Source organism: Schistocerca piceifrons, chromosome X, assembly GCF_021461385.2.
Source record: "Schistocerca piceifrons isolate TAMUIC-IGC-003096 chromosome X, iqSchPice1.1, whole genome shotgun sequence".
NCBI lineage: Eukaryota > Metazoa > Arthropoda > Insecta > Orthoptera > Acrididae > Schistocerca > Schistocerca piceifrons.
In genome coordinates, this window is record NC_060149.1 from 412,374,316 (window position 1) to 412,399,451 (window position 25,136).

At 36.9% G+C, this 25,136-nt stretch overlaps 1 protein-coding gene across 1 annotated transcript in view; it reads right to left on the reverse strand.

Moving 5' to 3' along the window:
• LOC124723145 (protein unc-79 homolog) overlaps nucleotides 1–25,136 on the reverse strand; it is an 868,025-nt gene that overhangs the window by 531,756 nt on the left and 311,133 nt on the right. The window contains exon 19 of the mRNA XM_047248336.1: nucleotides 291–439. Coding sequence (XP_047104292.1) covers nucleotides 291–439 — 149 coding nt within the window. The remainder of the gene's footprint in view (nucleotides 1–290; nucleotides 440–25,136) is intronic.

Sequence of the window (25,136 nt, forward strand, 5' to 3'; positions counted from 1 at the left end):
CACAACAAGTAAACTTGTACAGGTATGTCAACTATGTCACATGTTTATATATTACCAACCAAGCTAAGTTCACACAGTGTCACCACAGACCATGTTTTACATAGCTGTAAAATATTCCTTAATTTATGGAGATGAGTGTAGCTTTGTCAATAGAGAGAACCATACCACAGTTATACATGGAGATGTATCAGCATATCTGGAGCAGCTGATATCTGTATATGTATAATTTGACATAGCCACCATATCAGCTGCATTGACTTGGCCACTGATAAATTTATTACTAAACTTACTTTTTTATTGTAAGATTTTCTTGGCACCATATGAGGAAACCTGGCTGGTCCTTTGCTGCTTTGGTTAAAGCATCGCCGTGCAAACACAAAATGTGCAAACATTGGAGCATATAATACAAAATATTTGGTTCCTCTGTATTTGGAAGTTCCTGCAAGAATTCATGTTATACTTGGTTATAAAGCTAAATTCATTTTTCATCACAATGAAAATAGAAGACTGTGTTTCAGAACAAAATATTATCACAAGTATGTACATGACACTTTTTGGACAGAGTACTGATCATCTTTTAATACATTTGTTTTCAACTATGTATTTTAATTATCTACATCTCCATGACTACTCTGCAATTCACACTTAAGTGCTTGGCAGAGGATTCGTAGAACCACTTTCACAGTATTTCTCAACTTTCCACTCTTGAACAACACACAGGAAAGTGAAGATCTAAATCCCTCCATGCAAGCTCTGATTTTCCTTATTTTATCATGAAGGACATTTCTCTCTATGTAAATGGAAGTAAAAAATTTATTTTTGCATTTGAAAGAGTACATAGCTGATTGAAATTATGGGAGAAGATCTCACTTCAATGAAAAACACCTTTGTTTTAATTATTGGCACATAAACTTGCATTTAATATCTGTGACATCCCTATTTCATGATAATACAGAAGGAGCTACTATTCTTTGAGGTTTTTCAACGTCCTCCATCAATAATATATGGTGAGAACTCCATATCGCGCAGAAGTACTCCAGTAGAAAATGGACTAACATAGTTAAAAAGTAGTATTTTTAGAAGAGCTGTTGCATGTTCTTAGTGTTCTGACAATAAAATGTAGTCTTTGGTTCACCTTTCCACAACATTTTGTATGTGATGATTCCAGTTTCAGTTGTTAGTAATTATAATGTCTGTGTATTAACTTAAACTGAAAGCCTTTAAATTTGTATGATTTATCATGTAACCAAAATTCAAAAGATTTTTAAATGTGGTACTCATGTGGAGAACATCACACTTCTCATAGTTGTTTCTTGTCACACCTTACAGATATCTTGTCTAAATCATTCTGTAATTTGTTTATATCTTCTGATGACTTAACAAGATGGCTAATGAAAGCAACATATGTAGACAATCTAAGAGAGCTGCTCAGATTCTTTCCTAAATCATTTATATTGATTAGGAACAGCAGGGAGTCTATAACACTTCCTTGGTGGATAATAAACATACAAATATTGCAGACTGATGTAGTGCATTATATTTCTTTAGCACTCATTTGAAGTATCCATTAAGTTAATCGGAAGTATATAACAAGGTGACCAGTACTCTGCCTGGGAAGTATAATGTAGAAACATGCATAACTGTAGAACAAACACATTCAGAAAAATATATATAGATAGCCATAGAAGCATTTGAAAGTTGCACTGATTTTATAGTATATGTTGAACATCATAACAAAATTTCATTCACACAATCTGTACAGCCAAAGTCATCAGCTCTTTTATAATTTTCCATTTTTTTTTTTATCACAAAGAAAGCTCATGTGCCACAATCAAGGTTCTTGAGTAAACGGATTAGATAAAAGTGAGGAATAAATAATCAGCATTGCTGACTTATGTTTCTGTCAATCTTTAGTGTACTACCTTTTCCAACTTTTAAAGTTAAGTCTTCCCTTATGAAGCTGATATATTGGGCAGGTAGATTTCCCCTGGGTGACTTCAATGTAGATCCCTTCTGTCAATCAAATTTTTATCATAGTCAGGATTTACCATCCTAATTCTTGCTGTAAATGGTCCAGCTATGATAAACAAACTAACTTGTTTTATCTGTAACTGTCACTGACCCATACTAAAGCAGCCATGATGCAAGGAAATACTTATAATGCAAGTCATTGATAAAGCCTGCATCTAACAACAGTTCATATCAAGAACAAACTAAATATTAGCTTAACTGTAGTCTAAAAAATTTCTCATTAACATTTAAATTTCACTAATAGGGGAAGCGTACACCTAAGAGGTCACCAATTTTTGCATGACTTTAGTACATATTTAAATGTAACAAATTCTGAGCCATTAGGATGTACTTCACAAGTATTTTCAAGAAATAAAGGGTTATACTTTTACAATCCTATTTAAGCCTATACAAATTCACCATCGATCAGCAGTGTTAGGGCCAATTGGCAAAGTTGGTGGACTAGAACTATGCACATAATGCATTCCAACCATATTTTGAACAAACTTGAGTCAAAGATCCCTAGACAAAAGCCAACAAGCAATAACTTAGATTAGGTTTACAAATAATATACATTTTCAAAGTGAATACATGACTACATGCTGGCCATTTATATAACTGAATTTTTTAATCCTATTCCATGACAGAAACTGATATATCAAGTATGAGTAGTTATCAAGTAGAAATTATTTCAATGTGTTTTTGAAACTTTCATAGTGTGTCAGTACCTTTCATTTGTAAGAGTGGTGGTCAAATAATTTTATGAGTGCATACCTTCCTCTTTTGTGTGCAAGATTTAGGCCAAATTGTGAATTTTATATTTATAAATGCTATTGTTAATTTTGAAATTTTGCCAGATTATTCACAACAAAATCAAGTAACTGTATTATGAGGCTGTTATAATATGCATAATTTTTTTTAAACAGTTGCCTATATTAAGTCTGAGGAAAGATATCAGATATTATCTTTTCAGTATATTTCTGTGCAATGAATACCTAGTGCCTATATGTGGAATTGTGTCAGAAAGTTACTCCATATGACATAAATGAATGGGAGTATAGAGAGTAAGTTAATTTTCTAATGCTTTCATCACCAAACTCAGTAAATTCTTAAAGAGAAAATGTGGGTGACCTTGAGCATTTGTGCTTATGTGTAACAAGTGATTTTCGATTCAGTTTCTGACAAATATGCACACCCAGAAATTTTGAACAATCAATTTTATGTCTTTCTTATTACCCATGCTGTACCATTACTGGTGTTCTTCACCTGTGTTCTTCACCTCTACAGAATTGAATGAACTGTGTTTGAACTGATAGATTTGTTACCAAGAACCTATGAGTAAACTTTTGCATATTTCTTGTATTGCTCTTACTGTTGCAGCTATGTTAAGCTTGATTATGATGATTGTATTATCAGCAAAGAGTGATGTTTATGCTCATCAGTGTCAAATGGGAGATTATGCATACAGAGCAGACACAGGAGTAGTACCAGTTTTGAACCTGTGGAATGCTAGTTGTAAACTACTCATTTTACTTTTGTAAAAGGTAACTGCTAACTAATAATCTTCACCATCTAACATTTCTATTTCTGTTTTTGCACGATGCTCAGACAAAGTGCATAAACTGAATTCCCACTTCCTCATTCATTTAAGTAAATACTATGATTATTAACATTGTTTCCTAAGCCTTAATATTTTAGTGCATGATACTAAATGCACTATCCAATTTCCCTATTCTTACAGTATTTGAAATTTAAATTATTTTAATCTCTTCCTGAACTGCCCACCTGGATGGAGAGGTTCACCTAAAAGAAGAGGAATTTTCACACCTGTAATTGCAGGAAATTAATCACATGTGATTGTAGGCCACCCTAATTCTCTCAACAGACAAATAAGGGCTGCTGAATTGTCTTGAAGTACAGCTCTGGGTAAACAAAGGTCCCTTCTGTTGAAATTATTGATATGAGACTGTTTTGTCTGCAAGTGTGAGTACATCATGCATTCCTGTTAGTCATTCACATCTCATCTTGTATTTGTCTTCTGAGCCTTTGTCAGCTTTCTGCTGCACCCTCTATACTACATTTCAGAATTCTGAAATTCTGAAATCAAATTCATGAGTGTCCTCATTCACCACTGAAGATGACACAATCCAGAATACCTTGTATTTGTTTAGCAAAATATTGTTTACAAAGTTGGAGTAAGCTTTAGAGTGGGTAACAACTGCAGATGATAAGGACATAGTTCTAGGTGTCTCTTTTGTCTCCACATAGACATACTGGAACTGCTAATTCATGACTACCCTACAGAACTGATTTTCTGTGGCTATGCATGAAAGCCTCTCTGACTCATTCAACATGTTCTTCAGTCACCCTTTGTTGTCATGTACTACTCCCTTTGCAGAGAGAGCCAGTGTTTTCAAACTGATGTTACCATCTATGGGTATTATTATGACATGGAGGATTACTATGGAACTTAATACAGAATGCATGTAGCACTCCAAAACAGACTGAGTCCTTTCAAACTATAAAACACAACAAGCTATCTGGCCACTAGTAGCCATTATTGTTACTAGCACTTTCTAATGGGATGCACAGGAAACAATGCATGTGTATGTACACAAGTATACAAACAAAACTGTTTGAACTGCTCTTTTATTTGATGCATGACTTGTAATTGTAAGTTGAATGTAATGCATGCAACAAAGCCTTAAAATACCAATTTTCCTGAAACACACAGTTAGTTCTAAACTACAAAAGGATTCAAACAAGAGTTCCTGGAATGTCACATATAGATTTAAATAGCTTCCATTTTTATATTGTTCTTCGATAAATTGAGCAATAATTTTTATTACTTAATGCATATATAGGGTCTCTTTTGGGCAAAAAGTTTATAATTTGTAGGTTGTGCCCTCCTTTTTCAGCTAGATTTGTATAGTGCACAGTGTTTCTCAACAAAGACTGCTAAACACCTAAAGACATAATACTGAGTATATGGCAACAAACTTGAAAACTTGTTAAACATAAAATATTATACTTTTGATGGTTTAGCAATGTGTGACAATGGACTCTGTGAACTGAGCAAAACTGACTCTTGATGGTTCATTTGTTCACAGCATGTTCCACTTATTAGTCAAATTATATATTTCCCAAATATTTTGCATATGGCCCCAGTTTCACTGGTACAGGCCAAATGTGTAGGGACCAGGAAGGGCCAACTATCATTCAGATGAACACATGGATGCCTGTTGACATGCTTACTGGGAAATTCTACCCATCTCTGTCATGAAGTTGGAACCTTACATCATTTGGTATTAAATAAGGTGTAATCTGAAGTTCAGTAACTTCATTTCAGCTTTATCAAATCTTCATCAGCACTACATGATTATTTCACAATGGTTTCTTTTACTTGTTTATTAAAATTTGATGGGATTTGGCATCTCCATAGGTACACATAATAACATTCAGCGAACACAGAAAAAAAAATTAATAAAAACTTGACAATCTATGAAACCACAATATAAAAGTTGCATTGAAAACAAAAACAACAATAACTGTAAGAAACAAACAATAAAAAAATTCTTAATTTTATATGTCTTAATAATGAACAAAGGAAGGGAAATGTGTTGACCATGTCTGTTAGTAGGAACTTCCCTAGGATGTGCCTCTTTGGGAAAAGTACTGGATGCCAATTCAGTGGATCTTCTGGATGATTTGTTTAGGTCTTTGCATCAATATCAGATGTTCACTGATATTTAAAATTACTTCTAATGTTATTGTATTAATCAGATCTTATTTTAAATAGTGCTTGCAGGATATTTTATGTGATGTTAACATTCATTTCCTATTTATTTGGAAGCAGTATAATGCCATATTTGACATTTCATTCTATATGCCTGTCAATTGGAGAAAAGGTATCAATTACATTGGGGTCACCAGTGGTAAACTCCTATGTTGCCAAAAATAATTAATATAAATATGCATTCCTGAGTGTTGTAAATACGCAGATGAACCAAAACATTATGTTGACAGGTAATAAAAATACAGGAATGGAGTAGACATGAATGGGTCATCACGCTAGTGATGATACAGGCTGTTAATGGGGAAATCCACTGACATGAGACTTTGAGAAACAGCAGATTGTTATGCCTCAGCACCTGGCAATGAGCATCTTTGAAATGACTCAGTTATTCAGCTGTTTGTGTGCTACTGTCACTAGCATCTGTGGAGAGTGGTTGAAGCACAATGAAAACACAAAATGGGGAGGGTAGAGGCTTGCCTGCCATGTAAATAAGGAAAGGCAGTAAACTCTGATAGATCTGATGACAAAGTACAATGCTTGTGCAGGCACAAGTGTTTCAGAATATGCCATTCAGAGTACATTTTTGAATGTGGCTCAGCAGTGTATGACCCCTATATGTTTCCATATTGACACAATGACACTGTCAGTTACAATTGCATTGGACATGAGATCATCAAGATTGTATCATGAATAAATGGAAATGTGTTGCCCAGTCAGATGAATCATGTTTCTTATTACTCCAAGTCTGTGATCAAATCCAGCTACACTGTAGCCCAGGTGGATGGTTGCTCAAAACTGGTGGGGGCCATATTATGCTATGGGGATACTGATACGGGCTTCTATGGGATCTGTGGTAGTAACTGAAAGCACCATTACAGCTCTGGACTATGTGAATGCTATTGTGAACCACCCAAACCGAGTCATGCTTGATGTCTTCCCCAACAGTGACGACATCCTCTAACAGAATAACTGTCCATGTTGCAAGTCTAGAATGCACTAGCTCTGTATCCACAAACCACCATCCCATAATTTATGGAAACTGCACAGTGTGTGCATAGACAACTGATCCCACATACTTCCAGATACCCAAAAAGAGCTTGTGAAACCCCTTGCCATGCTGAACTGCTGCTGTACTAGATCCCTAAATTGGACCAACATATCATAAACCACATGATCATAATGTTTTCACTCACCAGTGTATGAGCCCTGCCCAAGAGCAGCTTGGCAAGATTGCGCATGATGGCTCCCTTGACTATTTAGAAATGAGTCCTGACTCTAAAATGAAATTAGTAGATGAGGTTATGCAGTACATGGAAAGAAACTTCTAAGCAAATGCAAGACAACCCATAATCACTTTAGAATATATACACTGATCAGCGAGAACATTATTACCACCTACCTAATAGCTGGTGTGTCCACCTATGGCATGGATAACAGCAGCAATGCATTGTGCCAAGGAGGCAATGAGACCTTGTTAGTTCACTGGAGGGAGTTGGCACCACATCTGCGCACACAAGTCACCTAACACCGTTAAATTCTGTTGAGAGGGGCAATTAGCTCACATCCCAGATGTGTTCGATTAGGTTTTGGTCTAGCAAGTGGGTGGCCAGCATATCAATTGCAGCCTGCCATTATATTCCTCGAACCACTCTATCTCACTCCTGGTCTTGTAACGTCGAACATTATCATGTTGAAAAATGCTGCTACTGTAAGGAAATATGTTCACCATGAAGGGATGTATGTGGTCTGAAAATAGTGTACAATACTTCTTGACTGTCATCGGGCCCTCCACAAGCTCCACTGGTCCCATGGATGCCCACATGTATGTTCCCCAGAGAATAGTGGAGCTGCCACCTGCTTGTCTCCATTCTGCAGTAGATGAAGAAGGTATTGGCATTCATAAGACCATACAATGCTCTGATACTGTACCAATGTCCAGTGCTGATGGTCATATGTCAATTTCAGTCATAGTTGCCACTGTAAAAGTATTAACATTGGCACATGCATGGGTCAATGGCTGCCGAGCCCCATTGTTAGGAATGTTCAGACACACTTGTCCTCTACCCACCATTAAAGTCTTCCATGTTTGACCAGTATGCTCAGCCTATGATGTCTGACATCTGTAATGAGGTGTGGCTGCCCAACCCCACAACATCTGGATGTGGTTTCACTCTGGTTTGAAGACACCCATCACAGCACTTCTAGAACCCCTGAGAAATCATGTTAGCCTCTGAGCCATTGCAATCTGCCCTCAGGCAAACTCTGATAGACTGCACACCTTCCCCACTCTGCATACAAACAGCACACTGTCTGCATGTCTGACTAGCAGTCATTGCTCACCAGGTGACGTTGCTATCATCTCGACGGCTATATGTCAATAGTAGGTCATCGGTCATAATGTTCTGGTTTATCAGTCAGTCTATAAGCAAGTTTCAGAGTGGGGCCCAGTATAGAGTTGACTTTGAAGGCTCTTAATATAATTTATAATTTGAAATACAGTGAAAACATTTAATTTTAAATGGCATTTAAATGTCACCCATGCAAAGACATGGACTATTAGAACGAGAAGTTAACACAAAACTAATACTCAACAGTTCACTGGCAATTTGAGTAAGTTAACATATTAGTTTTTGCTCTGCCAAAAGATTTAAAAAATGATTCTTCTTTCAGTACTATTTATTAATATATATATATATATATATACAGGGTGTTACAAAAAGGTACGGCCAAACTTTCAGGAAACATTCCTCACACACAAAGAAAGAAAATATGTTATGTGGACATGTAACCGGAAACGCTTAATTTCCATTTTAGAGCTCTCTTCAAATCACATTAATCATGGAATGGAAACACACATCAACAGAACGTACCAGTGTGACTTCAACCACTTTGTTACAGGAAATATTCAAAATTTCCTCCGTTAGCGAGGATACATGCATCCACCGTCCGTCGCATGGAATCCCTGATGCGCTGATGCAGCCCTGGAGAATGGCGTATTGTATCACAGCCATCCACAATACGAGCACGAAGAGTCTCTACATTTGGTACCGGGGTTGCATAGACAAGAGCTTTCAAATGCCCCCATAAATGAAAGTCAAGAGGGTTGAGGTCAGGAGAGCGTGGAGGCCATGGAATTCGTCCACCTCTACCAATCCATTGGTCACCGAATCTGTTGTTGAGAAGCGTACGAAAACTTCGACTGAAATGTGCAGGAGCTCCATCTTGCATGAACCACATGTTGTGTCGTACTTGTAAAGGCACATGTTCTAGCAGCACAGGTAGAGTATCCCGTATGAAATCATGATAACGTGTTCCATGCGTAGGTGGAAGAACATGGAGCCCAATCAAGACATCACCAACAATGCCTGCCCAAACGTTCACAGAAAAACTGTGTTGATGACGTGGTTGCACAATTACGCGTGGATTCTCGTCAGCGCACGCATGTTGATTGCGAAAATTTACAATTTGATCACGTTGGAATGAAGCCATACTGACGAAACTAAAATGAGCTCTAACATGGAAATTAAGCGTTTCCGGATACATGTCCACATAACATCTTTTCTTTATTTGTGTGTGAGGAATGTTTCCTGAAAGTTTAGCTGTACCTTTTTGTAACACCCTGTGTGTGTCTATATATATATATATATATATATATATATATATATATATATATATATATATATATATATATATATATATGTCCTAGCCAGTAATGCCACCCGAGCCCGCTGCCAAAAGGTTGGCAGCATCAAAGTCCGGACGCCGTCCGCATAAGCAGCGCCAGCGAGACAGCAAATCGCCGCAAGTCTGCGCGCGCCACCGCTGGCTTCTGGGTTCTTAAGCGCTGGAGTCGCGAGCGCTAGGACAGTTCTGCATTCGCCGCTCAGTTGTATACTCGCCTCTGAATTGTGTACTTGGTAGTCAGTTGTGTGTTCATCGCAGCAGAGTTGTTGTTTGTCGTCAGCCGACGCTGACCTAGCCGCTCCGACTCGAACTAGACAGATTTCTGTAGAGACAATGTTCACCACTGTGCTTCTGTATCTTCGTAATAAAGATAAGTACCGACTTTCATTCAATCCGAGTGTTTGGGTTTTCATCTTTCTGTTCACTGTTCCAGCGGACCAGTCGGCCCGCTACTAAAAGTGTGGCGGTGTTTGTCGCTACGAACGCCGCCACAAAAATATATATAAAAATCAGTGTCAAACCTAATATGTTTCACGATCAGGTACTTTTCCTAGTTTAAACTGGGTCCTGCACTCTTGCATATCCAAGTGTATATGAGCACACACTTCAGTCCTATTTATATCATCTGATTACAGAATGTATTACAGCACATCAACTGGCATATCAGTCATATTTATTATTTTGGAAAGTACTGGTAGACTGCGGTTATGTTAGGAGTAAAGGTGACCACTCATCAAATAGTGAAGTTAGCTTCCAGAATCAATCCTTTCTTGAGCTAGAGTACAAACCCACTGTCTCTACACCTTCCACACAACAGTTCCCCCCCACTCTGCCCTATCATCACATTCCAATTCACATGTGCACATCACCTGCATCATGCACAGCTCCCCTCTGGCTTCAACACCTGTGCATCATGTGCCTAGCCCATACAGATGCCAGCCCTCCCTCCTGCATACCTAGCCAGAAATCTGGCTAGCCCCTCTCAACCACCAGCTATCCACCCTCAATCACTTTGCCTTTCTCCTGCCTCTCTTTCCCTCTATCTATCCCATCTGACATAATGCCTATCCCATCCCCCCAACCTGCCAAACTACAATCATGGCATTGGACGTCTAGGTAGGGGCACAGGTGTGTGTGTGTGTGTGTGTGTGTGTGTGTGTGTGTGTGTGTGTGTGTGTGTGTGTGTGTGTGCACTCTATCTTGAAAAAGGAATGATTTTGAAAGCTAGCACATTTTCTTCTTTCTCTTTTATGTGTGCCTGTCGATGATTCCATGCTGTTTGGTGAGTGGTCTCCCTCACGTCTAAAATTACATATATTCTTTTGACATTATTAAACATTCCTGAAGCAAAAGTTATTATTTTCATCTCTAATAAATGGCACAGAATAAAGAAAAATAAACATTATGTACTTTAACTAAAAGAGAATTTGTTAACACTTGAATCTGCAACTTTAGAAATACATCCTGTAAAACTTGGATAATTTAAGATTGCTAGTCTATTTTGTTCAGCTGTACAGAAAAGAATTCAAGAAATGTTCTATAAAATTACCATGATGATTGTGCTTCTTGTACAAACCCTTTCCGCATATCCCTCCACCTGAAGAATATACCACCTTTCTAATATTACAATTTATATTCATGGACTTAGTAGCAGTCTTATTATCTCAGACGAGTTAGTGGACAGTAGCAGTCTTATTATCTCAGACAAGTTAGTGGACTTGGTTCCAACAGAAATTACAACATGGTCACATGTTCTTCTGGTTGTACAGGATTTTATATCTTTTCTCTGAACTTTAATTGCCTTTCCAAATCTCTTCTTGGTTTCCTATAGACCTTGCTCAATGTACAGAGTAAATAACAATGGGGACAGGCTACAGTCCTGTCTCACTCACTTCTCAACTACTACTTCCCTTTCATATCCTTCAACCCTTATAACTGAAGTCTGGTTTTTGTACAAGTTGCAGATAACCTTTCACTTTATGTATTTTATCCCTCCTACCTTCAAAATTTCAAAGAGTTTAGTCAAGTCAACACTTTAACAAGCTTCCTCTGAATCTCCAAATTCTTCTATATATTCTTTCCAGCTTTCAGCCTTCACACTTTTTCTTGGTACTGGATTGCCATCTAAGCTCTTGATATTCCTATAGCTGCTTCTCTTCTGTCCAAAGATTGAGATGTAGCAAGGTGCGGTAGCCCCACTTGCTACAATTCTCTCCTTAAATACATTATGTTATTTTCTGTTTTACATTTTACATGTAGAGCATCTACAAAAGTTACTTAAAATATTCAATTTTCTATTGAAGCAGCAACCATCTAAACTTTATTACTCACTGTGTACCTTCTTACTTGCTGATAACAGTACAACCATTATTTTATACAGAAAATTTCTCTTTAAAGAAATATTAATTATCAGCTATAGGTACAAACCACATAAACATGAAATTTCTGTGAGCAAGTGCGTTCTGAGTTCATGTTAAACAGCTAAATTGTCAACATTTATTTATTTATTTACTTTTTTTGTGCGTAGGCCATCAAACTGATGTCTTTTGCAAATGTCATGGCACTAACATACAGTAGTGGTACATACATTTGTCTTACTATTCTAATTATATTATGTGTTACAAGAGAGGGCAAGTAGCTTAGAATTCACTGAGTGAATGCTCTTAACTTCTTTTGAAACTGCTTTGGTACACAAGTTTCCAAAGCTTGTGGCAGCTTGTTGAACCATATCTGCTCATTAATATATGGACTATTGTCAGCTATTTCTAATTTTGTCCTCTGTCTGAAGTATTTCCCTTACTTCTAGTATCATAATTATGTGTATCACTGCACTTATTTGGTTTGTTTTTACTATTCAGAAAATGTATAATAAGTTAATACAAATACCAGGAATATACTGTTAGACATTTATGTGTACAAAGGTTTCATGACAGGACTCTCCTGACTTTGGTCCATGTATTAACCTAATGGCTCTTTTCTGTAACACTAATATTATGTTCAGGTGCAGGTCTGTCACACAACCCCCACAGTTCAATACCATAATTAAGAAATGGATAAATTGTTACATAGTTAACAGTTTTTTGTGTTTGGACTGGCACTATTTTTGCCAACTGGTTCATAAGATACAAGCTACTGTGGATTTTCTGACACACTTTTCTATAACACTCATATTCTGTTCAGGTGTAGGCAGGTCTGTCACACAACCCACACAGTTCAATACCATAATTAAGAAATGAATAAATTGTTACATAGTTAACAGTTTTTTGTGTTTGGACTGGCACTATTTTTGCCAACTGGCTCATAAGATACAAGCTACTGCGGATTTTCTCTCACACAGAAGTAATATGGTTTACCCAACAAAGATTTTTGTCCAGATAGACACCATGAAATTTAATGTTATTGGTTTCTGCTGATGTAACACCACGAATATTGTTTATTTCAGCCTCATGAGAACCAGTTGTTTTAAATGTTAGTAGCTGGGATTTACTGACATTGGTGTTTAGACCCTGATGTAGAAAATAAGTGGTTATTTCTGCCACACTCTTAGTTGTAACTGAGTGTAATGTCTCCAACTCTTTTTCATAAAATAAGAGGTATATGTCATCAGCATAGGTTACTAGATATGAGTTGAATGGTTGTGTCAAGTCACTGATATAAACCAAGAAGAGAAAGGGACCAAGGATCGATCTCTGTAGTACTCCCTGGATTACTCTATATATAGAAGATTGGAAATCTATTACCTTCTCATCCATTTTAGATAAAATTTTAGTACATTGTTTGCAATTTGTCAAGTATATGGTCAGTAACTGCATAGATGAGTCTTTGATGTTGCAAGCCTTCAGTTTCTCAACGAGCAACCAATGGTTGACTGGGTCAAAGGCTTTGGAAAGATCTTAGAATATGCCAAATGTCTTTATACCTTGGTCTAGGAGAGTGTACACTTTACAGAGAAATTCAGCAACTGCAGTAGTTGTGCACCAATCTTTCCTGAAGCGAAGCTGTGTTTTTTTAGACATTTGTTCTTTGTAAAAAGAGCAGAGAGCTGAGAAAAGATAACCATTTCAAAATCCTTACTAAAGGTAGTGATCAAAAATATGAATTTTTTTAACTACAACACTCGATGTGTCATCCATCCAGCTGATAACTTGCTCTTTAATGTGAGGATTATCTTTCTTATATCATTTTCTTTAACTTAATTACATTCAAAACTCACTGCTTGAGGGGTGTGCTTTGGTATTTCTTGGCACATTTCTAAAGTGTGTGTTGAATTTCCTGTTCTAGATATGAAATGTTTAGGAAAAAGGTTACATAATGCTTTGGGTTCTTTTATAATATTACCATCCTGTATAATGCATAAGGGTTTACTGTCCCTAGTTGTGGAGATTTTTTGATACTTATTGATCAGTTTCCACAACATCTTGCTTACATTTGTAGATTAAGAGATTTCATTACTGTGGACTTGTCTTCTAAGGTTTGAAAGTTCTGCTTTAAAGGTTTTCTTAGTTTTGTTATATTTTTGTTTTTTAAATTTACAGTACTGTTAATTTGTACAGGACATCCAGGTCATGAATATTTTACCTGAGCTTAACAAGGGTGGATGGAAGTCTGTGTTTGTTATTTCTTCCACTCTGACAGTGTATTGGTCTTGTCTGCATGTCTTTAATGGGACAACAGGAATCAAAGTGTCTCAATAGGATGTTACAAAACTCATCCCATTTGTTATCTGATCCTTCCACATCATAGATTTGATCACACTTCTCCTCAGCTAGTGTAATTTTCAGGGAGTTCATGTTACTATTGCTCATAACTCGTTTTGTTTCAAATGTTTTTGGTATTATTTTAGGAGCTGTTTTTCTATATTCTATCTGTTGTGCAGAGTGGTCTGAGTAATGGAAGTCTGTTACTAAGCTTAGCAGTGTCTTCAGCAATTTTGTTAATTATTGCATAATCTTTCCTGGTAGAAGTAGAATCTGAGACTTTGGTATCCATAGTAACTATATTTCTAAGACTGCATGAAGTTAATAAAGTTTCATGTTAGCAATGCTGTCAGAGTTTGCATCAATGTTAAGGGCTCCAAGTATAGTAAGGTCATTGGGACAAGTTTGCCTAATTATGGTATTGATGCTGTTGAGAAAATGGATTACATCTGTACAAGATGATCTGTATATTTGTATTACTTTGTGTTTTACAATATTGACTCCATCTCTTTTAGATGAATTGCAATACCACTTACTTCTAATATCCCCTCTTCACTGTACTGCTCAATAAATGCAAGTTTCTTACATGTAATATGTTCTCTCACAAAGATTGCCACACCTCCATCCTTATGCTGTTTCCTATAATAACTGTTTACCAGTAGATGACCATCTAGTTTATAACAGTTTATTTCATTACATTTTAGACCACATTCAGCAAACATCTTTGTCACACTTATTTCATTAACATTATACAGTTAGTTACTATGTGTAAGTTAGTCGATTTGTGTTGAATAATCACAATGTATTTATCAATGTGATTCAGTACAGTAGCTGTGATTGTTAAAGCTGGAGCTGAACAGTAAAACTGTGCAGTAATTATATAGCCAAATCAAATTCCATGTTATTTTCCCGAAAAAACTTGATGATTTAAATGTAGAGCAAATTTGTTATCACTTTGTTAAACAATCATAATGTAAATGAAGTGCTCAGTTATGACCTGTATAAATGCTTGAATACAAGTTGATTATCATAATATTACTTGTGTTAATAAATATGAGAAGATCTCAAGTTTTTTATGTGGTGCTGAGTTTGCTGTTTAACAACTTGTCATCAAATCAAATAATCCCAGGAGGACAGAAAAAAAGACTGCAAGACTTCTGAGATAAAATCCTGGTCAGTGATATTCCAAGGTCTGTTCAGTATTTCACTAGGTAGGCTCTATCTTTTCGTAGTTATTATTGCTTCTATAGCTTAGCATGAACTCTAGTCATACCCAATAAGCCACTTTTACACTTTCTGTCAATCACACTTTTATATGTATCTATTTTCATTTGCCTACTTCATTTGGTGCATTTTGTTTTTCTCCTTTTATGAATTAAATTCTACATCATCTACATTATGCATGGATTACTAATGGGCATTTTCATTTTACCTATTTGCCCCTCTGCTGCCTCGACTATTTAAACTCACAGAGGTACCCATTCATCTTCAATTGTATTCTTTTTCTCTGTTTCCATCAATTATTGCCTAATGCTCACTGTGAAACTCTAAATAACCTGTGGTCCATTCTGTTTAAACAGGTCTCATCTCCTTAGTTTCCTAATTTTCTGAAATGTCTTCAGTTTTAATCTGCAGTTCATAACACATAAATCGTAGAGCCTACATCTACCCATGGAATTCTTTTGCAGTTTAAAATTTCATTTCAAAATCTTTGTTTTATCATCCTACAACCTGTCTGAAACCTTCAAGTGCCTCTAGGTCTCTTGCATATATGCACCCTGCTTGTGTGATTCTTAAATCAAGTGTTTGCAATGCCACTCAATTGTTGTTGTTGTTGTTGTTGTGGTCTTCAGTCCAGAGACTGGTTTGATGCAGCTCTCCATGCTACTCTATCCTGTGCAAGATTCTTCATCTCCAAATAACTACTGCAACCTACAGCATTCTGAATCTGCCTAGCGTATTCATCTCTTGGTCTCCCTCTACAATTTTTACCCTCCATGCTTCTCTCCAGTACTAAACTGGTGACCCCTTGGTGAATTAGAATGTGTCCTATCAACCAATCCCTTCTTCTAGTCAAGTTGTGCCACAAATTCCTGTTCTCTCCAATTCTATTCAGTACCTCCTCATTAGTTACATGACCTATGCATCTAATCTTCAGCATTCTTCTGTAGCACCACATTTTGAAAGCTTATATCCTCTTCTTGTCTAAACTGTTTATTGTCCATGTTTCACTTCCATATGTGGCTACACTCCATATAAATACTTTCAGAAAAGACTTTCTGACACTTAAATCTACACTCAGTGTTAACAAATTTCTCTTCTTCAGAAACACTTTCCTTGCAATAGTCTGCATTTTATATCCTTTCTACTCTGAATATTGTCAGTTATTTTGCTCCCCAAATAGCAAAACTCATCTACAACTTTAAGTGTCTCATTTCCTAATCTAATTCCCACAGCATCACCTGATTTAATTCTACTACATTCCATTATCCTCATTTTGCTTTTGTTGATGTTCATCTTATATTCTTGTTTCAAGACACTGTCCATCCCATTCAGCTGCCCTTCCAGGTCCTTTGCTGCCTCTGACAGAACTACAAAGTCGTCAGCAAATCTCAAAGTTTTTATTTCTTCTCCATGGATTTTAATGCCTACTCTAAATTTTTCTTTTGTTTCCTTTGCTGCTTGCTCAATATGCAGATTGGATAACATTGAGGATAAGCTACAGCCCTGTCTCACTCCCTTCTGAACCACTGCATCCCTTTCATGCCCCTTGACTCTTATGACTGCCATCTGGTTTCTGTAAAAATTGTAAATCACCTCTTGCTCTCTGTATTTTATCCCTTCCACCTTCAGAATTTGAAAGAGAGTATTCCAGTCAACATTGCCAAAAGCTTTCTCTAAGACTACAAATGCTAGAAATGTAGGTTTTCCTTTCCTTAGCCTGTCTTCTAAGATAAGCCATGAGATCAGTATTGCCTCATGTGTTCCAACATTTCTACGGAATCCAAACTGATTCTCCCTGAGGTCACCTCTACCAGTTTTTCCATTTTTCTGTAAAGAATTTGTGTTACTGTTTCGCAACCGTGACTTATTAAACTGACATTTCAATAATTTTCACATCAGTCAATACCTGCTTTCATTGGGATTGGAATTATTACATTTTTCTTGAAGTCTGAGGGTTTTCGCCTGTCTCATACATCTGGTTCACAAGATGGAAGAGTTTTGTCATGGCTGGCTCTTGCAAGGCTAACAGTAGTTCTACTGGAATGTTGTCTACTCCCAGGGCCTTGTTTTAACTTAGGACTTTTAGTGCTCTCTCTAATTCTCCACACAGTATCATATCTCTCATTTGAAGTTAATCTACATCCTCTTCCATTTCCATAATATTGTCCTCAAGTACATCAATCTTGTATAGACTCTCTATATCCTCCTTCCACCTTTCTGCCTTTCCCTTCCTTGCTTAGGAGGGATTTTTGACCTGAGCTCTTGATATTTTCTCCAAAGGTCTCTTTAATTTTCCTGAGGCAGTATCTATCTTACCCCTAGTGATACATGCTTCTACATCCTTACATTTGTCCTCTAGGCATCCCTGCTTAGCCATTTTGCACTTCCTTGCACTTGATCTCATTTTTGAGATGTTTGTATTCCTTTTCACCTGCTTCATTTACTGCATTTTTATATTTTCTTTTTTCATCAATTAAATCCAATATCTCCTGTATTACCTAAGGTATTGTATTAGCCCTTGTCTTTTCACCCACTTCATCCTCTGCTGCCTTCACTATTGCTTCTCTCGAAGCTACCCATTCTTCTTCTACTGTATTTCTGTCCCCTGTTCTTGTCAATCATACCATCTGAAACTCTCTGTAACCTCTGGTACTGTTAGTTTATCCAGGTACCACCTCCATAAGTTCCTACCTTTCTGCTGTTTACCCACTATTATTTTTTTCCTTTCCTTCAATTTCCTTGTATTGAATTACAGGCTCCCCTAACAATAATTTTTTTTTTAACTCTATCAATAATTACATTTATCTTGTCAAACATTCTTCTAATTTCATCATCATCTACAGAACTTGTGCCACTTTTCTGTACTGATTTTATTCCTTCCTTAACTATCACAATGCATTCACTATGCTGTTCATATTAGCTTACCTGCATTACCATTTTCTTATACTTTATTAGACACACTCCTGCATTACTGCTATTTGATTTTGTGTTGATACCTCTATACTCACCCAACCATAAGTCATGTTCTTCCTGTCACAACAATTCACTAATTCCCATTTACTCTAACTTCAAATGACAACATCCTCCCAAATGGTCCCCACCCTGAAAATCTAATGGGCGACTATTTTACCTCTGGAATATTTTATCCAAGAAGATGCCATCATCATTAAGTCATACAGTAGAGCTGCACACCTCAAGAAAAATAATAGCTCTAGTTTCCCCTTGCTTTCAGCCATTCACAGGTCCAGCATAGCAAGTCTATGTTTGCTAAATGTTACAAAAACCAGATCAGTCCATCACACATATTGTTTCCCCTTCAAATACTGAAAAGGCTACTGCTCCTCTTCAGGAAGTAGAGGTTTATCTGGCATCTCTGTAGATTCCCCCCCCCCCCCCCCCCCTGTTGTGATTGCACTTATGGTACAGCTTTCTGTACCACTGAGATGCCTCATCCTGGTCTATGACTCATGGTGGGCCAGAAGATAGAAAGAAGGAGTATTACAGTTTAAGGTCTCATTGACAGTGTGGTGCCTGGAGCTTGACCACTACATAAGGATGTGGAAGGAAATCATCTGTTGCCTATTGAAATGAATCTTTACAGCATTTACCTTAAGCAATTTAGGGAAACAACAGAGAAAACTTAATTATGAGATGGGTGGGCAGTGATTTAAGCTCACTGTTAAGATGAAACATTTAATGTATTTTTACTCATCTGGTCTACTGAAATAGACAGTATTGTAACTGAATTACAATTGCAAGTGGTGGGGGAGGGGGAGGGGAAGGTGGTGGGACACTCAGTCATTTGATAAATTTTGTAACAGATATATTTTTATATATTTCTATAAGTATCTGTTTCAGATGAAATTTCCTTAAATTCACACTTAATATAACTCTTATGTTTGGAATCATGTACCTGTGGGTGCAATTTCTTATCAAAATTAAGAGAAATATACCTTTTCTGTGTCGTCTGGTGGATCAGTGCTAAGTGCTAGACTATTAATCCAAATGTGGGAGGTTTTATCTCTGGTTAGTGCAAGAACTTTTTATGTCACTTATCCTTTCCTTCACCAATGGCAATGTTTCTCTGATGTGAGGAACACAAGTTTAATTGCAATTATGAGGCAATGTTAATCTTTAGGGCCACCACTAATTGCCTGAGTAAGTCAACTCAAAGTTTGGAGGGAAGCACTTTCCAAACCAACTTTCAGATTAATGACTGATTTACTTTTTTATAGGTACATCATTCCAGACATTCATGCTTGTTTGGTCCCCTCCCCCTAAACTAACCAACCAACCAACATTCATGCTTTGCCGAAAGAAACAATAAAAAATATTCACTAACAATTAATGATTTATATTTAATATTCAAATACAATGACTAGAAATACTATAGTCCACAACAGCATTGATGGCCTCTGGGCCAGAGATGTGCAGTAGACAATTTTGTAGCTAGCCAGTCAGTTACACCAGTGGCTTCCACATTCTGTACTGTATAAACTTCCATCATATTTGAGCATTACACCATGTTTTCATGCAAAATGGTGATTGATTGATTGATTAATTTGGCATCATGTGTGTCCTCTGAGTTCTCTCCTAATGGCTAAAACATCCAGAAGGCGACAAATGTTTCAGAAACAGCCAAGGGACTTTATTTTTAAAGTGTACTCATTCTTCAAACATGAAAGTTCAAGCAAGCCAGTCAGTGGCATTGTAAAAGGGCAGGAATGCACTGCAGCAGCCTGTGGTGATATTGGTGTATGAACTGATAGATGAATTGTGCAGGAGTCCAAGCTGTTTCAGCAGGCAACTGGAAAAGTAGAATTTAGGTCTCCAGGGAATAAACATAGTGTGCCAAAATGGGTGACAGGAATTGACAACTTTGATCAAGATGATTTATGACTAAAAGTTTTTGAATTTTATTAAAGAGGTGAGTTCTCCACAACAGCGAAATTGATCACCATCATATGTGAAGCTACTGAGTTTGAAGGAAGGGCTAGGTCAATGCAAAGAATATTGAAGAATATCAGATTTAAACATGTAAAATCTAATGACAGACAGAGATTTTTAATGGAGCATAGCGATATTGTTGTTGCTAGAATGATGTTTCTAAGAACAAGGCATGAACCCAGATCAGAAGAAACATCAACTGTGTTTTACTTTTACAAAAGCACACTACAAATTTTATCTGGCAAACATCAGAGGGACAAGATGGTTTGAAAGTGGGGACAAAAATGTATGTGAAACCTTATGGGACTTAACTGCTAAGGTCATCAGTCCCTAAGCTTACACACTACTTAACCTAAATTATCCTAAGGACAAACAACACACCCATGCCCGAGGGAGCACTTGAAGCTCCGCCGAGACCAGCCGCACAGTCCATGACTGCAGCGTCTTAGACCGCTCGGCTAATCCCACGCGGCTGTAGTGGGAAAAGGAGGGCATCTTATAATATGTCATGACAGTTATGCTGTTACTGGATTTCTGTCTCAAAGTAAACTTGCATACCAAATGAAATCAGAAACCAACTTCAACTACCATTCTGAAATGAATGCAGAAACATTTTGAGAATGTTTTCAGAATCAGCTGTTACCTTATTTGCATCCATGCCCTGCCATTGTTATGGGCAATGCAAGCTATATCTCTCTCACTAGAAACATGAGAAAAAGTGATATACTTTCATGGCTGAAAAGTAACCATATACGACATATTGAAACAAACAAGAGCAGACCTGCTGAAGCTCATTAACATTTTGAAAGGCAGCAGTAAAAAATATAGAATTGATTCCCCAGCTCTGCAACATGGTCACCTCTTTATTGGTGCCATTATAATCCCAAAGAACTGGTGTGATCACAACTGAAGAGATATCTGACAGGTAAAAATATTACATTTAAACTAGCAGACACTGAAAGGCTGGTCCATGAAGCAATAAACAAAATCACTGTTGCTGATTAGGAAAATTACATATGTCACATTGACAAAGTGCAAGAAGATAACCAGAAAGGAGTTGTTTGAGATGAAATAATTGATTCATTTATTGTCAGTCTGGCACCCACATCCAGCAATTCCAGTTCTGAAAATAGTGACAGTGAAAAATCTGAATAAAATGGTATGCGATGGAATGTAAAATTAGTTTGTAATTTTCATGGAACATTTACTTTGCTGTCAAGTGGTCTATGAAGTAGAAAGAAGTTCAGAGCATAACATGTTTTGTAATGGAAATTTTATTTTACTTATCTCACTATTTTGATGACAATATAATGTTGTTTAAAATGCTGTACATCCTGCTGTGGATATTTTAGGTTTGATTCTTTTGTTATTTTGTCAATAAAGTAAGATGCAACAGAAAGTGTAATCCATTCTTTAAGGTGCAATTTATTATAAAATTCACTATGCAGTGTGAGAATCTGTATCACTGATTTTTCCTCATGTCATTATGACTGGGGAAGATTGAATGCACATTCCATTCTATAATGTGTATCTTACACTTATTAGGTACACTCAATAATTTTATCACATTTGTAGTGCATCATGAACTAGAGCATAGTGAGGTAAGTTGAAATTTGGCTACTGGAGCTCTCTGTAATGTATCTGATGTCCCTGCACTTTCAGCCGAGTTGACAATGCAGCATTCCTTCTTAACTGTTTTGGCAGAGACCATTAACACTGATGCAAAACATAGTAGATGTCAGCAGTAACTTTGCATGAAATGGCATTACTTATTTTAAGGCTGCATGCATCAGAAGGGCTGATATCAGTGGTCTAAGATACACTTATTGATAACCAGTCTTTGCACACAACTCAGCCTTTCCTCTCTCCCCATGCCATTTCATCACCTGCTTACTATGAGTCATCCACTAGCTTCTCACTGAGGCATAATTGCAAGCTACCTCACACAGACATATCTTTGAATAAGGTTTTATACAGAACCTTTAACTTGGACTTTAAATTTGTAACTACTCTTACGATCACTGGATACCATAGCACAATTTTGCCATAGGGTATATTAACATTACTAGCACAATGGATCAATTATCAGCTTGTTCTCATGTGTTGGTACAGCAAAGAGGATGATGTCCTGTATTTCTTTGAAAATAAATGTTTTCTATGTATGATTACCATAAAGAATTAATAATTCCAGTGCTTGTGGTATGTTTCATCACGCAATAGCATCATAGTTTAGTGATTATTTTACATATGTATATATTAATGTGGTTTGCGTAGGTTCTGGTCCCAAGTATCTTCCTGTAATTATACAACATTACACTTTTCTCTTCTGTTGATTTACTTATTTCATGTTTTAATAGAATGCTCCAAACTTTATATCAGTTGTGAAGAAGTTTTTTGGTCTTTTATTTATTATTATTATTATTATTATTATTATTATTATTATTATGCATTCAGTAGATGATATGGGTTTATATAAGTTTTCATCTCAATGTTGACATGTACAAAAGATAGTGTCCCATGTTGGATAATGAACTGCTTGCACGTTTCATCGATGTCTAGGTACCATATAATGACCATCATGTGAGATAGCATAAACGTTAAAATACTGTCTCAGATTTTATGGAGGGTTCAAATTTCTACCTAGCCACACTAATTCAGATATTCTGTCAGTTCTCTAAATGTACTTAGACGGGTCATTCTAAAGGAACATAGTTGATCCTTAACCTGATCCTTGCTGAAATTGAACTACTGTTCCATTTCTACTTATTTCACTTTCAACCAGCTCCATTTCCACTTACCTCGCTGTCAACAACATTTTAAAATCTAAACATTCAAACTGGAGCATAATTGCCATGGCTCTATAAAATGAATACTAAGCATTATTATATTTTTAGCATTCAAAAGTACGGGTTTATTGCTTTTGAAGATTTTTGACAGGCTCTTAAAATTACATGTTTAAATGTTCTGAGAGAGGTGTTTATGGATTGGACAGACTTAAAACAAAGCTACAGCTCTCCTCAACTTCAAGGATTGCTTCAGCATTACAGTGATTTTCTAGGCATCTTCCTATTGAAGGTGGTTTGCCCTTCTGCTGACATATGAACAGGTTTACCCAGCCTTTTATGGAGGGCCTTCAGTTCCATGTTGAATCCAAACTACTTCAAAGCATAGCTTTTTTTCATAAAAATAAATCATTGCATAAAGTCAAAGAAGCAGAAACATACATAAAAATTTAGGGCCCATTGGAGACTGAACAGTTAATAAGACAATGAATGGATCTCAGTTGTTACTGACTGCCACATAGAGGGAGGAAGTTGTATGGGAAGGAGAGAGGATAAGAAACTGGCAGGTAATAAAGAGTGAGACAGATGGCTCACAGCAGCACTTTTGTTTTTGAACAGCTCAGAATATATGACAAGGAGAATCAAATACAATAAAATCATGCAAAGACACAAACCTGTATCTCTATCTGAATTATAAGCATGTGTGAAATAAACATATTCTTGTCATGGGAGATGGAGTACTTTAATTATTTATGTAAATCCAAATACTTCAGGGTTGGTGTGTCATTAAAATAAGCCCTCTCATCAAAGGCACCAGTATTAGACATCACATGAATCTAAAAATGCTACATTATCTCTCTGCTGCTTTGTTGAATAATTTGGAGGCTTCATCTGAGGTAGAGCTTGTCTCAGACAGGTAGTCATTTAAGCTGAATGAAATGTGCTGGATTCCAATAGTGATTTGATTTATATGTTATTCAATAAGTTGAGCACATATGCCACTTCCGATGTACAGTGGTAAGATGTAGAGAGGCAGGTTGTGAAAAGTGTGCTTTTTTGGACAGAGGGAAGCAGAAATATACAAGGCAGCAAGAACCACAATGCAAACTGCCATTTTTTACATGTGAAAACCACTGCACGAGATAAAAAAGTTACACCTGACAGAAGAAACCTAGACCTAACTGGGAATCAAACAGTTTCCCAACTAAAGAGAGAAATACAAATCCAGCTTCCATTGAAAAGATTCAGAAAAGTGGTAAAATAGGGATAGCATAGTAGAGGTTGAACTGCAAAATGCCTCATAAGTAATCAATACTGGACGATACAAAAATGATTCACTAGACTGGAGATCATTTTAGCTTAAAGTGCAGTATAAATACATCAGAGTTTGTTATGTTGTTTTCCACCAATGAACGAATAAAGTAGCCATATTTCTTGTATGGTTTATTAGACACACAGCAGTGCAGATTTACAAAAGTAGCCATATTTCTTGTATGGTTTATTAGAGACACAGCAGTGCAGATTTACAAACTCACATGATACTAACACTAAAAAAGAAAGCATGTAGATGTATTGTCTCTGTGCTCTTAGGGAAGCCCTCCAGACGTAAATACACTCCTGGAAATTGAAATAAGAACACCGTGAATTCATTGTCCCAGGAAGGGGAAACTTTATTGACACATTCCTGGGGTCAGATACATCACATGATCACACTGACAGAACCACAGGCACATAGACACAGGCAACAGAGCATGCACAATGTCGGCACTAGTACAGTGTATATCCACCTTTCGCAGCAATGCAGGCTGCTATTCTACATCTACATCTACATCTACATTGATACTCCGCAAGCCACCCAACGGTGTGTGGCGGAGGGCACTTTACGTGCCACTGTCATTACCTCCCTTTCCTGTTCCAGTCGCGTATGGTTCGCGGGAAGAACGACTGTCTGAAAGCCTCCGTGCGCGCTCTAATCTCTCTAATTTTACATTCGTG